At 41.8% G+C, this 17,893-nt stretch overlaps 1 protein-coding gene across 2 annotated transcripts in view; it reads left to right on the forward strand.

Annotated features, from left to right (window-relative positions):
- Positions 1-5,097: 5,097 nt before the first annotated feature.
- Positions 5,098-17,893, forward strand: part of CACUL1 (CDK2 associated cullin domain 1) — a 40,613-nt gene continuing 27,817 nt past the window's right edge. The window contains exons 1-3 of one of the 2 annotated variants that reach the window (XM_079976757.1): positions 5,098-5,671; positions 8,605-8,731; positions 16,976-17,078. In XM_079976757.1, the coding sequence (XP_079832883.1) occupies positions 5,302-5,671; positions 8,605-8,731; positions 16,976-17,078 (600 nt within the window). In that variant the 5' untranslated portion in view covers positions 5,098-5,301. The remainder of the gene's footprint in view (positions 5,672-8,604; positions 8,732-16,975; positions 17,079-17,893) is intronic. The other variant, XM_079976756.1, reaches the window with a different exon arrangement.

Raw genomic sequence — 17,893 nt, forward strand, 5'->3', positions numbered from 1 at the left:
TTATATACCTTTAATTGTCAAAGCCTCAAAGAGGTACCCATAAAATATATTATCAGTAAGCAGTAAACTTTCAACTGATAAAGTTTATAATCTTTTTAAAAAAATAATGGATGGCTCTGTCTTGCAGCAATGTGATATAAACAGTAGTTCATGAAATGAGCATAATTTTAATAGGATGTGGATATGTATATGGATCATATGGTGGAGTGCAGGGCTTCCTCATGCTCCACTGGCAAGTGGAAGCAGATACCACATTTAGCTCCAATTATGTGCTTTAAAACCAAGTACTAAATGGCTGCTGTGCCTTTATGCCTTTTCTCTCTCCCCCCCCCCCCCCTTTCCCCACTAACAGTGTCTGGAGAGACACTTTTGCTGATAGCAATTCTTGAGGCAGCCGCTCCCAGGACTGCTCCTATAATTCTTATTTGTTAAGTTTCCTTTTCTGACTACTTCTTATCGCCTTCTCTCGGCTGAATAGAAAGCTGACATTCTGATCAGGGAAAGAAGCACTGAGCGGAAAAGCACATGAAAAGGAATATCAAATTGAAAGTACTCCCCCGAGTGGATGCATGTATAAATTGTAAGAAAAAAATAATCTCTAAATGCAGCCCTTGGGACTTGAATTATTTACACTCTTTTAATCCTCTTAACTTCAAATCAAGATCACTCATATTGCTTTACAGCCAGGCTTTCAATTGTATTATGCGTTCAGGAACAATTTCCTTGTCAATCATCACATTTAACAAATTCATAATCTGCTCGTGTTTTCTGCATGTATTTTGGGGGCCTCACACTTCTCGTCTTCATCCTGGCTTACTTTTATCAAAATCATATTTTCAGGTTCTCCACACAGTGGGCAAAGTAACAGGAATACAGCTGTCAGCAGCAAACAGGAAAGAGAATACATTTCCCCCTGTTATAATCCACTTTGGATGTGAATCAGCCAACCTTCAGGGAACCCGTGCATTTAGACTTGAAACTTTGTCTTCAATCAGACAAAAAGGTTAGACATTTGCACTCCTTAATTCCTGCTATCTGACAAAGCCCCTGAAGTAATATAACATACTTGATGTATTTAAACTAAGGGTAGAGAACTGCCAGACTGTGATTGGGTGCAGCCCATGTTGTCTTTGAACCTGGACGATGTTCTCTATTCCCTTGACCCTATCTATTCCCTTGATCCTGCACAGAATTGAAGCCTAGACCTTCCTCCACCCCCCCCCCATCATTTGCTTGAATTAGAGCTTTCCCTTATAAGCCTAATTACCACATAAGGGAGTGGATGTTTTTAAGGAGGTGCCAGCTGGGAGGAAAGGCCCAACTCTTCCGAGCATTCTGAACCCCTGAAACCCCACCCCTTCCATGGAACAATCAGTTTTAGGATTAAGGATCCGGCAACATGGGTGTTTGTGTGTGTGTGTGTGTGTGTGTGGATAATTTTTGTGTGTGGCATAGAACAAACACTACATTCCAGGCAACTTGCAGCTCCGTCCTGCATAGCTACTCTTGTATAAGCAATGACTTCCCCCCTACTTACCTGGAAGTAAGTCCCACTGAATTCAGGGAGCTTACCTATGAGCAAATAAGAAGAGGATCAGAAGGCATATCATATTTCTCTGCCCTTGTTAGAATCCAGCAAAATGCATTTTTCATTTTTAGCAGGCCTCCAGTTCAGGGGTTAGTCAACCTAGTGTTCCCCAAATATTGCTGGACTCCACTGTTGGCTACCCCTGCTCTAGCTCCTCCTGTTTTCACAGGGAAGAATGTCAGGATATAGTACTGTATATCCCTACCAGGGGACATGTACAGAGATAATGTATTATTATTTCTAAACTACATTGTTTTCCATGTCTTTTTTTCAAGAATCTCAGCAGTTCAGTGTGTATTTGAGGGCTGCAAATGAAACCATTTCCTAAAAAACAGGATGCGAGAGGGAGAAAAAAAAATACCTCTGCGGTGCTCCTTATGTCTACCAATTCTAAATGCCTGACAATTGTATAACTGAGACTGACAGCCAGGTCTGCAGGACGGTGATCGTTTTTCCCTGCTGGTGAATAATATAAAATGCTTCTCAATAGCTATCGAGAATGATGTGCAGATTCGCATATGGAGCTGTGCAGGGACCAGAAATTATGTTAGAAATGGCTTCTTGACCGAGGTTCCAGAGTTTTATATCCATCCTAATAGGCTCCAGTGATGCTAAAAACAGCAAACCACCTGGTGTACCAAGAGAGCAGTGATGTGAAGCTAATACCAGACAAAGGCAATAAATTAACCCTCTGTTTTTTTTCCCCCATGTGCAAGCCAGGGATAGCAGGACATCAGTAAAAACTAGCCATAGCAGAGACAGCAAATTAATGTGCCATGCTGAGGTAATCTTTTGTGTGAAAAGATGTAGCAGATTGTGATGTCCCTGCTTTTATTAATTCATACTTTGCAAGACTTTGTGGTCACATTGGTTAACTCTACCTCCCTCCAGACTTTCCAGTGCTGTGCACTAGTATGTGTGCCTCCACAGAAATGAGTGGCACATTATGGGTGCTATGATTAGGAAGCAGTCGGAGTGGCTTTTATCGCTTGGCTTGCATCTGGAGGTATGATATCAAGGGACCACATTATAACTATATAATGACTTGCATATGCTTATCATAATTTGTCTATCTTTTCCTTTTTCATAAAAACGAATAGAGCAGATTCCAAATTATAGTTGGTAGAAATAAACAACCTATATTTTAAGTGTATTCTTAACCTTCTTTTGCAATTTGTAAGTAAACTTGAACTTTGAATGTACTTTGAAATTCTGAAAATTGAAGAACAGTCCCCAGTAACTTTATAGGTTGAGAGGCGGGTTACAACTGTTACAGGCTGCTTGAAACGAATTGCTATGATTCTAAATTGATGGGGACCATTTGATACTTCATGTGAGTCATCAGAATCTTGCACCACTAGATGTTCCCCCAAAAGGTTACTTTCTTTGTTTCTTTCAAATGACTAGAGATCTATTAATTGTCTTAAGGATAAACATGACTCGGGGACAGGCTTCCCCTACACTTATGAGTATACAAGTGCACTGAATCTGGGCTTTTATTTGTAAGCAGTGAAAGCCAGACTTTGTCAAGCTGCAGCAGAGAAGGGAAGAAGGGCTATTCCATCTCTGCTGAGAGACAAGATCCCTTTGGCTCTCCCTAACTATCTCCAAACACCAGCCCTTCCAGCAGGCTACAGATCAAAGGGAGGTAAAGGAAATTAGCTATTCTGTCACTGTGCTGGGAGACTAGTTGCTTTTGGCTTTTCCCCAATTTTCAGCGAGAAGCACCCATTCCATCAGGCTACCACCCTGAACTATTTCCATCCAAATTATAACAACCATATTATGAGAAATGTAACATTAAGAGCTGGTGCCTTTTCTCCCTTGTCTTTTATTGTGGAAATCCAAGGGCAGGGATTATCTTGTTTTTTAAAAATTGAACTGTAAGCTGCTCAGTGAGCCTTTTTGGTACAAGACGGTGATAAAACAAGGCTTTACACAAATACATGCATACATCTTTAGGTATAGAAGTTTGTATACTTGCAAATTAAAAGGAAATGGTATTATAAATAAATCCCCATTGACCTAATAGGGACCTTTTAGCTGTATATGTGAAAGCTCCCTCGCTATCAGATTTTGATAGAATACCTGAATGGTTTACCTAAATAGGGCTTGTGTGATCTATCAGTTAAGTCTATGGTAGAGACTGCGAGTTTTGAGCCATGGCCCCATGACAGGGCATTCCTTAAGGCAGCCCTTAAATCACAGAACTCCTTCTGTACAGAGGTGCATCTGACACCTTCTCTGTACAGCTTCTCATGAATGCAGAAGATACATCTCTGTGCTCTTGCCTTTGAAACCTGAGAGGCGTGTTTGCAGGCCTCCCCCCCCCCTCCCTGAAACTGTGACTAATTTATTTTAACTGTTTTCTATATGAGTTTCTAAATTGCTGTAACCTGCCCCGGGACCTGCTGCTGGAGAATGGGCAATAAATTTAACAACTGAACACAGCTTAGCATACTTAGGCAGTGCCAACAGGGCCCACAGCTGATGTCAACCCTGGGACCCCCTTTATTTTTTTATTTTTTATTTTTAAGACTAACACACTGAGCAATGAAAGGCAGCTGCACCTAGTCACCCTTTGATTGCCCACAGACTGATCTAGTGCCACTGTGGGAAATGTGTAAGTAGGAAGATGTCCAACATGGCTTGGAGGTAAGCCTGCTAGCGTGGGATGGTATTTGTTTTTTTTTTTTTTTGCCCCAGGTGAAGCCTCCAGAGGGGCGCCATTGAGGCTCCCAGCCTGTGTACACAAATGCGTGTGGGGTGTGTGTGCCAAACTGGGTCTTTGACCCAGGTGAAATAAAGCCTAGTTTTGCCCCTGCCTGCTAGGAAAGGAAGCCCACCACTTGCCCAGGGTGCTCTCAAATATGGACAGCAACCAAGGAAAGCAAAATGGAGGAGGGGAGCTGACCCACTGGAGTCTGTAGCAGGTTGTGAGCATCTAGGGCAGGCATAGGCAAACTTGGCCCTCCAGATGTTTTGGGACTCCAACTCCCATTATCCCTGACCACTGGTCCTGTTAGCTAGGGATGATGGGAGTTGTAGTCACAAAACATCTGGAGGGCCAAGTTTTTCTGTGCTTGATCCAGGGGTAACGAGAGACCACCTGCTTTGTGGTTTTTTAAAAAAGAACTCTGCTCCCTGCACTGTAAAGGGATGAGTTAGACAGAGACTGCTTTCCTCACTCTTCAGAATTGCTCTCCTCGAACAAAATATTCAGTTCGGGGCTTGGAAACATCTAGCACCCCATAACATAGAAGGAAAGCGGGAGGCGGGGAAAGAAGACGAGTGTTTCTTCCACCACTTCCGCCCCTGCCTCGCCCCCAGTATTACAGCAGCTTCGAGGTTTCCTGGAATCCTTTGCCTCTCGTGTCATGGCGGGGAGGCCGATCATTAAACGACATTTCCCAGCATGCCCCGCGACAGCAAACTGGGCCGGGCTGTGCCGCAAACTACTCCTTAGGGGTGGGGAGAGCCGTCGGAAAGAGCGGTGAGCGGGCGACGGTCGCTTTACGGCTGCCAGTGTCGGATCCGCTTCCGGAGTTAGCCACCCCGAAGGCAGCCGTTGCCGCCGCTCGCCGTTCCGCGTAACCTGGAGACGCGACAGCGCCGTTCGGCGATGGGCGGGAGGCGATTGTGACAGGCGGCGCTCTCCGTGCCCGCCCCCTCCTCCCTGCCCGGGCAGAGCGGGCCCCTCCAGGCCTGTCGGGATGGAGGAGGAGAGCATGGAGGAGGAGGGGGGCGGCGGAGGAGGAGGAGGAGGCGGAAGCGTCAGTAGCAGCAGCAGCAGCTACGAGGCCTTAATGGACGACCAGAACCACAACAACTGGGAAGCTGCGGCCGAAGCCGCGGCAGGAGGAGGAGGAGGAGGAGGAGGAGGGAGCTACGGGCAGACGCGGCGCCGGCCGGGCTCTCCGTCCCCCGGGGAGCCCCACAGGGCCTCTCTGTCGCCCCACGAGGAGCTGGAGATCCACATGATGTCCGAGGCCGCCAACGGGCCAGGGAAGGGCTGCCAAGCCACGCCGGTCAAGGGGGGCTCCAGCATCAACCTCAACATCAACCCCTCGGCCTCCAAGTTCTGTGAGTGAGAGAGAGGCCGAAAAGGGCCGCCCTCCTGGCCGAGGGAGGCCGTGGCCCAAGCGGCCGTGTTCTGCGCCACCTCCATCCCGCCCCCACCACGGTCGATCTGTTGGGGCTGAGCGGAGGAGGCCAGCTTGGTTCGTGCTCCCCCTTTCATTGCAGAACCAGGAGTGTCGGCTAAGGGGGCAGGCACATCCCGGCCCATTGGCCCTTTTTTCAGGTCGTCAGAAAAGCCCTGCTGCATCTGGCCAGGGGCCCAGCTAGTCCAACATCCTGTTCTCACCGTGGCCACCCAAAGATGTGCCAGGATGCCCACATGCAGGGTCCTCCGCAAATAGCGGCCTCCAGAAACTGACATTCGGTTTACGGCCCGTAAATCCTGTAGCATTGCTCTGTTCTCGCATCTTAGTGAAAGGATGCGCTTTTTTGTGTGGGGGCGGGTGGGTAATAACCACAGTTGCTCCCTGGGGTGATAATAATAATAATAATAATAATAATAATAATAAATTTTATTTATACCCCGCCCACCCCAGCCAAGGCCGGGCTCAGGGTGGCTAACAACCAATAATAAAAATAAGTTGAATGAATACAACTTAAAAGGAAGATTAAAATACAACATTAAAATGCAGCCTCATCACAGGAGGAGAAAGGAAAAAAATAGGGGGAGGGAATCAAATTGACTCCAAGCCAAAGGCCAGGTGGAACAACTCTGTCTTACAGGCACTGTGGAAAGAAATCAGACTCTCAGGGCCCTGGTCTTATCAGACAGAGCGTTCCACCAGGCCGGAACCAGTGTTGAAAAGGCCCTGGCTCTGGTTGAGGCTAATCTAACTTCCTTAGGGCCTGGGACCTCTAGGGTGTTGCTATTTATGGACCTTAAGGTCCTCCGTGGGGCATACCGGGAGAGGCGGTCCCGTCAGTACGAGGGTCCTAGGGTGATGGGATTCTGGTTGTACCTGTCTTAATAGGTGAGGGGCTGATGCTCTCTCTTCAGTTGTGGGTTTATGATTATTGCCTAAGTTGCTCCACAGTTAAAAAGTGCTACACTTGGAAATGTTGAGAGATAACCAACTATGGGACATCTGTCTGATCTCTGGTGACATGAATTTGTGTGCTTATACACACTAGAGACTGCTCTCATATGCCTGTCACCATATGTTCTCCAGCTGAGGATGGCGCCTCTTACTGCTTAAACTGTTTCCCTGACATCATCACAGTGTGTGCATGAATTGCTGCCCTCCCTAGTTTGGCCACATATGTGGGTATCGTTTTGGCTGTACAGTTCTTCTGAATACCAACAGTCAGATTTATGCAGAATAAGATAGTCCTTCAAATAACCTGATCCCCAAACTATTTTGTTATGTTTAGCACTGCATGTGGCTTATTTTACAGGGTAGTTGGAAGGATTGTTTTAATCAAGTGTGCAAGGCACTTGGAGCGCTTGGAAAACTGGGTTATGTAAAATGATATCTTGCTCTTGTACCAGTAGGTTTCCAGAGAAGCTTACAGTAAAACATAATCAACAAAAACAATTCAACAGCATAAAAGTATAAAAAGTTACCCAATGTGCATTTACTTTTGCATGCATGCACACACATGCTTATGGAAGTGCATGTTGTTTGCCCTATTGTTTTCTAAGAAAAATATAAATATTTGAGTTGGGAAAATTGCTATGTAAACATCTGTGTGTTTCAGGAGGCAATTGAATGCAAACATCTATCAGCTTCTTTGCCCGTGTCCTCTGTGTTGGAAAAATGCCCAGGAAGGCCACCACCTTCCCAAGACACCGGGGGCGTCTCTCTGGTGGTCACCCTCTCGCTGAAAATCTTTCTCAGTCCAGAGAGACCGGTGATAAGCGACCCCTCCCTCCTGAGAGGAGCACACTCGTCTTCTGGCATCTCATTGCAGAAGAAAGAGACAATCAGTAGCTTTAAAACTACTTTATTCAGCGGTCTATATACAAAGACTCCAGCATGTCTGCTCTCTCTCAGCAGCAGTACAGAACAACATCTCACACAGAAGTGAAAGTAACTTCTCACAGTACTCAGACTCCCTTTCTCACGCTCTCAGACACTCACATGATATAAACAACCATAGTGCTACTTGCTGAGCAGCAGGTGTGATAAAACTCCTAACATCTGTGTTTCAGGAGGCAATTGAACAATTCATTGACATAAAAGTATAAAAAGTTACCCAATGTGCATTTACTTTTGCATGCGTGCACACACATGCTTATGGAAGTGCATGTTGTTTGCCCTATTGTTTTACTAAGAAAAGTATAAATATTTGAGTTGGGACAATTGCTGCGTAAACATCTGTGTGTTTCAGGAGGCAATTGAATGCAAACATCTATCAGGTTCTTTGCCCGTGCCCTTTGGTGCCACACTATTCAGAGCCATGCCATAGATTGCCTTACTGTTACATCTGAATTTTCCCCACCGCACAAACAATGAGCAGTAAGCCAAGAACAAACCTTGGTTATAGCTCATGATTTGTCTGGAGCAAAAAGTACCATAAACGTGGATTGAGATGTAATGCTAAGCCAGACCATGGCTCTGTTCCAGGTAGCAGCAGGGCCAGAGTAGGGCAAAATGACAGCAAATTTTTCTTTTGAGTACCCACATGCTTGTTCACATTTCACCATGGTTTGGCTTGGGGTTAGGTGCAAATGTATAATGTCTTGTCTTTAAACACGTTTTGTGTTGAAATAAACATTAATGTCTCTAGCACACTGATGAGAACAAATTCTTGTTCTTGTATCACAGTGAAAAATGTGTTTTTTGCATCTCAAAAAAATACGTTTTTTGCATTATAGAGATGATTTAAATTTAAGACAGCTTTACAGATGTTGCTAAGAATGTTGATGCAATTATTTTATCATTTTTTTTGTTATGTTCCGTAAGTGCATTAAGATGATTTATTTTCTCTTGTAGTAATGAATGTTATAACAATAGAAGACTATAAGAGCACATACTGGCCAAAGTTGGATAGTGCCATAGATCAGCTTTTAACTCAGTGTCCTGGTGACTACATCCCCATCTCCTATGAACAAATATACAGGTAAGAAAAATTTACAAGCTTTGTATGGTTCTGGAATAAATTATTTTGCATTTAAGGTTTGCTGTATATCAGTTGTGTGCACAGAAGCTACTTTTAGTGCACTAGTATTGCATTCTTGGGTAACAATTTTCATTTTAATATTAGATTTTAAGACTTAAGGTTGAAAGACAGGGTAAAAGTATGATAAAAAAATCAACCAGGTAACACATTTTTGAAGCTTTCATTTATTGGAAAGTAAAGTGAATAATTTCAATTAATCAATTCAGACTGTTGGAGAGATCCTTTTGGAGCTCATAATCACTTGTTATATGGCTATGCTGAACACGTGGTGTTATCAGCAAACCTGGCCTAGTCACTTTTAAGTCTAGATCATTATTGGTTAATTAAAAATCATAAGTCTTAATTTAGATTCATAGGGGAACTCACTTCCTACATCCATTGACTGTGAGAACTGTCCATTTATTACTACTCTCTGCCTCCTCTTCTATAGTTTCTGATCTATAAGAGTAGTGGACCCTTCCTCTTAACTCATGACTGCTAAGCTTGCTCAGGTGTCTTTGGGATCAGACTTTATTGAACACTTTTTGAAAGTTGGAATACACAATGTCTGCTAAAGTACCCCATCCATGTGCTTATTGAGACTGTCAGAGAACTTTAAAAGGTTGGTTAGATAGGTCTTACTTTTGCAGAAGCTATGTTGATTGTTCATCAAGATGCGTTTTTCTATAAGCTTGATAATACTATTTTTAATAATGTTTTCTACCAGTTTTCTTGGAGTAGATGTTAAGCTAACTCATCTGTCACTTCCTGGATCTCTCTTTAAAAATGGATGTTACATTGGTCACCTTCCAGTGGTTGGGTATGGAGGCTGATCTTGGAGACAGACTACATTAAAAAATAATAATATCCAGAATGTCACATCTGAGTTCTTTAAGAACTCTAGTTTGTTGCCATCTGGACCTGGTGATTTGCTTATTTTTAGTTTGTCAATAAGACCTAGAATTTCATTGCTTGCCACCACTGTTTGTTGTAGTTCATCGGACTCTCTTCCTGTGAAAGTTAGTTCAGGTGCAGGGATTTGCCCTATGTTGTCTTCTGTGGAAACAGAAGCAAGTCATTCAGCTCCTCTGCAATCTCCTATTCCTCCTTTAGCACACATTTGACTTCCTTGCCATTCAAAAAATGAACTGCCTCCTTGGCTGGTTTCCTGCTTCTGGTATGTTTAAAGAATGTTTGCTGTTGGTCTTACTTATTTTAGTGGCATGCTCTGTGATGTCTTTTTCTTTGCACCCCTTCCTGTCTGCTTGCATTTCTTTTGATTTCTTCATTTCTTCATTCTTCATTTCATTTTCTTTGACTCCACTCACTAACTGTGCTGTTGTCCTAGGTGGAACCTTTCCTGAAATGCTATATACATTCTAGCTGAGCTAGTTAACTCCCAAGCATTTTGAAGAGTTTTTACTTTCTTAACTTTCCCTTTCACTTCCTTTTTTACCCTTCTGTTGAATTTTGAGAAGGTTCCTCTTTTGAAGTGTATGTACGACTGCTTTCAGTTTCCTTGGCAATTCCCCACTTCCATATATGTTGAACTTGATAGCCTTGTCATACAGTATGCATTTGGTTCAACAGCACTTTACATCCCCTCTTTACCACTTAAATTTAAGTCTTGAGTCTCTTCCCATCTGATCAGTTCCATTAGGGCAAACGTTTTAGGGCATCCTGAAATCTTACATCTCTGACTGTAGTCATCCAGCTAATGTGTGGGTAATTTGTCTCCTATTACTACCACACTTCCTCCTTAGAATGCTTCCTTGATTTGGATTCACAATCTCAAATTCACCATTTTAGTTAGGGTGGTGGGAGATCCCTAACAATTAAGTTACTAGTGTCAGCCACAGTGGTTCTGTAAAGGAGCCTGTCCCTTTTGGGAATTCTAGCTTTTTTGACTATGTCCTCTTTGACTTACAGTTCTGTGTCAACCCTAGTATGCACTTCCTGTGCTTTCTGTAGGGTTTGAATCTAGTGATGACTGTGTTGCTGGTTCTCTTGGTTCCACCAGGTTTCCATTATGCCCAGTATATCTATGCTGTTCTTTAAAACCAAACACCGCAGCTCTCCCACCTGGTCTTGGAATATTCTAGTATTGGCATATACCCGTATTTTTCACTCTATAACACGCACCCGACCATAACACGCACGTAGTTTTTAGAGGAGGAAAACAAGAAAAAAAATATTCTAAATGAAACAGTGGATGTATGATTTTTGTGGTTCATGCTGTGGCCACAGACATGTGATCTGACAGTGAGTTTGGAGTAGCCCAATGCAAAAGTCCTGAGGATCCTTTGTAACCATGTTTTAAGTGGGGAGGGAAGGAAAAGCACTCAAGGGACAAGGAGCATGTGTGGGGTGGGTGGAGAAGGATGCTGCTAATAATGAAGAAGAGGGGTATAAGGGGAGAAGGCTCCTCTCCTCTCCCGCTTTGCTCCTTTAAAGCAAGCAGGCTCTGCTTTTCTCCCTCCTCCCCGCTCATCCCCGGCTTAGTGAGCTGAAAAACTTTGCTGCTATTTAGCTAGCTGAGTGGGGAGGAGAGAGGGACAGAGAGCCTGCTTGCTTTAAAGGAACCAACCGGACAGGAGCCGCTTACACTTGTGTAAGCGGCTCCTCTCCTCTCCCGCTTTGCTCCTTTAAAGAAGCAGGCTCTCTGTCCCTCTCTCCTCCCCACTCAGCGGCTCTTCTCCCGCTTTGCTGTTTCAAAGCGAGCCACGGAGGAGGGAAGGAAGGGGAACCATGGATCCTCTGCTCACGACTGCAGCAGATCCCCCCCGCGACCCGTAGGCATTCCCTCCATAACACGCACAGACATTTCCCCTTACTTTCTAGGAGGAAAAAAGTGAGTGTTATGGTGCAAAAAATACGGTAAATACCTATAAATGGTGTCTCTCTCCAAATGTCTCTGGTACAGTGTTTTCCACTATGGTGCTGTCAGCTCTTAGAATAGCTATCATGTATCCTCTGTTACCTAGTTCTTCCCTCTCCCGTTGGGACAGATCTATAGATATGTTCAACCCATCACTTAGGGATGATTTGTCCCAAACAGAATGCTCCGCCAGACTTCCCCTCAGGGGTTGTCTGTTTGTATTGCTGGGTAGATTTTAATGTTCCAAGGACTGCATTAAGGTTATTTAGAATTATGTTTAGGTGAAACTCTTGCCGGTTTATTTCCTTAGCTCAGAATCACTGAGTGTGTTAATGTCTTAGGTATAGGTCCTGGATCATCTATGATTGTGAAAATTTATGAAATATTCAAGGGCCAGCCAAATATAATATGGATTACAATAATTCCTCAAGAGATATGAAGTGGCCTTTTTTTAGTTAAAAGGGGCTTGATGATTTTGAGCAGGGATTGGATTGTTGGTCCCTTCAACTCTGATTCGAATAGCAAATACAGGTTGGCACTTGGGGTGTTGAGAACCCTCAATAAAATGGGCTGAGAATCATGGGTTACTTGAGGACCCCATGGAAATGAACAAAAGCTGTAATGCTGGCAGAATACCACTGGCGCTTAAACTTCAATTCTTTGTTATCCTTTACTTTCCTCATCTCCAGTCACTTGCTATGTGTACACACAGTGCTTTGCAGTGCTTATCTCATGGAGCTTTGCAATAACTCTATGAAATAGGTGAGGCCGAGAGATGTTTGGGTCTTGTCCATGACCAACCAATTTTCTTTATTTCTCACCCAAATATTTGTCTAAAAGCAGCCCAGTGTCTAAAAACAGCATTCTGTTTGCTGTAAGCTGACACCATCTGACTTGTGTTTCATCTGCCCCACTGTAAAGTTATCTTTCTGAGAAGGACAGCGGAGGTAGCCACTCACTTTTTGAAAATATAGATCAGGGTACTGTCATGTACCAAGTGTCAAAGAAATTGAATGCATGTGCTTCCATTTCCTCTGTTGTGCTGGGAATTCTAACATGGGGCTGAAGAGAGGGAGATATACAGAGTTATACACAATCAATATAAAGTTAGTTGTGGTGTACAGTAGTCCCATTTATTTTGGTGAAGCTGTTTCATTCTGTTGCTTTATCCTGTTAAGATAGGCTCACTCATGAAAATGTTGCCATCCATTCCAATGCAAGTTGCTGTTTTTGTTTTTTTCCTGTTAAAGACAGGCACACTCACGTAGACTTATTTCCTAAATGCTTTGGTTTAACTCACAAGAAACTTGACTTTTTAAATCTGAAAGTAAAAAAAAAAATGTATTTTTTTTCTTGGTGATTCAGAAACGTCATATTGCATACAGTGTCCAAAACAGCACCATTGTCCATATTATACGTATGGGAAACAAAAGAGCTTTGACCATATCATTGCAGAAGTGTTTTACACAATAAAAAGAACAAGGGTTCCAAGATGTATGGGGTTTTTTATTAATTAATTAATAAAACTTAATTTTAAAATATTTTACCACCACCAAATAAACACCCTTCTGGTTTTTAAAACATAACAAGTTCATTGTTAGCTCGTTCTGCAAAAAAAGTATGGTACATGTGTTAGTTGTGCTTTGTGTGCTATGGCTTATCGAACCTACCAAGGTACAAAATGACTAAAATTCACTTTGACTGGTTGGTGAACCTTTTCTGTGGCATGTAATACCATTTTTATACCTTCTTTTGAAAGAGACAAAAAATAGCTTTATTTTGATACCAAAATAAGCCCTATTGGTTGAAAAATAAGCAAAACAGGAGGTTTTTTTTCTAAGCTGACGCAGGAATTGCATTAGTCTATATCATGTGAAAATCGAATTTAAAAAAAAATGCTCCTGTGCCCAGTATTGGACCAAAAAAATCTTTAAAAAATAATTTGAGATTATCTCATAGGTATCTACACATAATTTTTTTTGAAGAAAATCTGAGTCATGAGAGCACAGTCGAGTATTAAAATCAGGTGATTTGGCGTGGAAGGACTCTACTAAAAAAATGGTTATGGTCTTGTATCTGAGAATTGTGGTAGTTGTATTTCTGAAATTAATACAGTGGTACCTTGGTTTTCGAAAACCCGGAAGTAAATGCTTCCATTTTCAAACGTGCATCGGAAGTCTTCTGCTGAGGTACCACTGTATTTTTTTTCAATTTTCTCTGTAAATTTGCAGACTGCCCCTTGTGCCTTGGTTTTCAAATGTTTCGAAAGTTGACCAGTCTTCTGGAACGGATTATGTTTGAAAACGGAGGTTCCACTGTACTTAAAAGTTAAAATGAAGCATTTTGGAGTCCCACATGTTATAATTGTTATTTAAATATAATTTTGTTTTCATTTTACTATTTTACTTTTGATCTAAGAACACTGCATGCATTTTCAGATATACTCCCCGTGTATAGTTTTGCTGCTCTTGCAATTTTGGAAAGTTCTTAAACGCAGTAGTATTTGGCAATAAAGGCTTTGGATGTTAAGACTTACGTAGATAATAACTTTGGATGGATTTCTCTTTTGAGCCCGATTAAATTGATGCGATATGTAGTAGAGATCTAGAGACACACACAAATTGCAACTTCTGTACTTTGGGTAGGACCTGTTTCACCTTGTACTCAGGATACAGCCTTGATTTTGATTTTCTGAGTAATTTGATGTCCACCTGCTTACTACATGACAGCCACTGTCAATGTGAGCAGGAGTTTCTCTGCGGGTGCACATTGGAGCAGTTGCCAGAGAAAGAAAATAAATATTGCATCCCTGAAAATGGCTGGCAACAGTGAAGAAGTCCATACCCAGCATGGATCCTCTTGTCTCCATTGCCTTGCATATGAAGAATCAGCTGTCAGAGCCCCAGTGCATGCCTTCAGAGCAGTTCCTGCCGTCAATGACAGTGTGAGCAGGGATTGTGATGAAGGTGCTATCCTATATAGCTCCAAAGTGGATACGAAGGATCATAGACAGCCTTGTTTTTGTTTCAGGCCACATTGGTGAAGGTCTGAATACTTCTAAAACAACATCCTTTGGTTTGTTACTTGGGCTTGATCTGAAGTGGCTTCATGCCCCTTGATCTGTGGTATTTTCTAGGTCAAGATGAAGGAACAGCTTTATGCTGCTTAAGGTTTTGTGGCTTTGATGGAATTTCAGCCATACTTTAGATAGGTGCTCAGAACAGAACCACTTCCAATGTTGGCAGTCTTAGGTGGAATCTATACCAGTAGCTTTTCGTGCAAGTTATTCTGAGTTCAATGGGACTTGCTTATATTTTCACGCCATTTGTTTTGTTGTGCAAAATTTGTTTCATCAAAAGGCAGAGGAAGCTTGGAAACAGGCAGGAAAGCAGGGTGGCTAAAAATCAATGTTTTTTTGGTGTTTTTTTTTTTGAATGGATTTTTCTGATTTAAATCAGATTTTTCTAAATTTAAATTGGATTTTTAAAATAAAATGCTTTTGGAGGAAAAAATCTTTCTAAAGATAGTTTTCTATTTAAGTTACATTATAGTCCAAAGGTTATTCAGGAAATAAGGATTTGTTTAAACATGGATACATATACTATAATGTTATTGTTTTAGTTAAATAAATTGTTTAAATTGTTATTAAGGAAATGATTATTTTTCTCCTTCCAATAAAGTACAGCAGAAAAGTTGTCCAAAAATAAACAGTTCACTTACTAAACTTCACAATAATTTCATAATTACCAGTCTATGTATTTCTAATAGTATAACCAAATCAATAATTTTTGATATAACTGAGAGAACTACTCTGAAAATTTATTATTCCAAAAATGAAACCTTTGTCTGGTTGTAAATATTAGGATTACACCAGCAGGAATGAGTCTTTCTGTAAAACAATTGATTTAAATCAAGTCTTACTGACTAGTGTTTTAAAACTGAGATTTAAATTGATTTGATTTAAATCAAATCCACCCTGCAGGAAAGTAGAGAAAAGCACTAGTCTGGACACCCCTTCATTGTCTTTCACTTTAAGCAAGTCGTGGAACACTGTTCACTGATGATTGCTGAAATGTGGTTACTACTAATTGCAGAACTGTCAGTTTCCTTTCAGAAATAGCATCTTTAAATCCTTGTAATGTGCATGTATTTCTGTGCTACTTATTTTGTTTGTGGTTTGTAGCTTGCATTGCCGGGAAAGCCAACAAATATTAGCTTAGCTTAATCTAAGCCTTATTTATTTTGATTTTGAGAATCTCCTTATATGGAACAGTTCAAGCTGCTGTCAAAATGTCAAAATATACATTATAAACAATATCACATACAAAACCAACAGTTTAAACACTGTAAAAGAACTCACTATAACAATGAGATCAATAACTCTTTAAGCAATCAAGCAATGAAACCTCTTCATCCCAACAAACGTTATATGATCACCTAACCTTTAAAACTCAATCAGCCCCCAAGAAGTAGCAGTAAAATATCTGCACTTAAGTGCCTATGAGTAAAGTAAAGGAGTAAGGATTACTTGCTTAAAGTGAAAGACATTGAAGGGGTGTCCAGATTAGTACTTTTCTCTACTTTCCTGCCTATTTTCAAGCTTCCTCTGCCTCTTGATGACACACACTTTTGCCTGGCACCAAAATAATATCAAAGTCTGTGCAAAGTAAGCCTCCTTAGGGAGTGCATCCATTGGCATGGGGGCCACCACTGAAAATCCCTTCTTCTTTTGTAACTACTCTCCAGACTTCTGCTGGAGGGGCACAGACAGGAAGGCCTGTAATGACTTTGGGGGCTGGGTAAGTTCATATGAGAGAACTGGGTATAGGGGTCCTGTGCTGTGTGGGGCTTTGTAGGTTTAAACCAGCATTCTGTGCCTAACAGGGAAAGTGTAAAGTAGTTGACAGGAATACCTTTATGTTCAGAAGTAAAGACTCTCTGAAGGAATTAGATGAAGCTGTGGTTAAAGTGCATATAGCTTGAGAAAGTGGCCCATATTAATACAGACTCCAGTCATGTGAATAATTATTTGATGGCTTTCCATAACAATTTGATACAATCAAGCTATTCTGTTAAAATCCCAAACATTATATATGAGGCAGCCTTAACTTTTCAATGTTTGCAAGGCTGTCTGCAGGGAGCACAGGTAGTAAGTAGGCTGCTACAAAACTTGTTGGATAAATAGGGTCTTTGTTTAGGATGCGTATTGCTGAAGTTTCCTTTTAATTTTAAGCAGAATTTCTACTGGCTTGACATTTCTTGTTTATTCCCCCCCTGTGCTGCAAACTGTTGTCAATTCATCACTGTTCCTGTATTTATTTCTGCAGTTGTGTGTATAAATGTGTGTGCCAGCAGCATTCGGAACAGATGTATAGTGACCTAATAAAAAAGATAACTAACCACTTAGAGAGAGTCTCAAAGGAGCTGCAGGTAAGAAGCTGCACAATTTTGTTTTCCTGGGATTTGGCATTTTACTGGGAGTAGTGTGCCACCGATCATTTGAAATGATTGTTATCACAGCTGTTACCAATGTAGAACTCAACTAAACCTTATGTGTAATGTGTGAGTGTAGAGCACTAACCTTTGAATGATTCCTCTAGGAAAATGAGGTTTCACTATGTTTACTTAGGTCCTGTATTTTATAAAAGTGTCATGAACCAAAAGTTGAAATAGATGCAATGGAATATTCTTGACTCTTAGATCGCTAGACTTCTCTGGGATAACATAAAAGTGAGCCAAAACCAGAGCAATTATATTTAAATTTTCTAAAAACATTTCCTTAGTGGTCAATTATGGCACGTCGTAACCTACCCCGGGTCAGCACAAAAGTGCATTGTTTCCTCCTAAAGGAGCAGACATTACTATATATTTGCCTGGGTAAATTCCTTTGTGTTTTAGGATTGACCACAAATCCATCGCAGAACTTCAGCTTTGATTGAGTCTTACTTAAACTGCTGATACACATTTGTTTTTACCTAGCCAATGTCACTTGTGGGTGACATTGCCGTCTTAAGAGGAGCTCCCCCTTCTCTTAGAGTATAAAAGTTTCTTTTTGTTCATTCTTGCTTGCCATCGATGATGGGGGCAAGCATTTCGTTCCACCCTCAGTACTGAGCTACAAATATTCTAATACCTGTATGCTAGGACGCAGGTGGCGCTGTGGGTTAAAGCCTCAGCGCCTAGGGCTTGTCGATCGAAAGGTCGGCGGTTCGAATCCCTGCGGCGGGGTGCGCTCCCGCTGCTCG

This window comes from Podarcis cretensis, assembly GCF_951804945.1.
Source record: "Podarcis cretensis genome assembly, chromosome: 5".
NCBI lineage: Eukaryota > Metazoa > Chordata > Lepidosauria > Squamata > Lacertidae > Podarcis > Podarcis cretensis.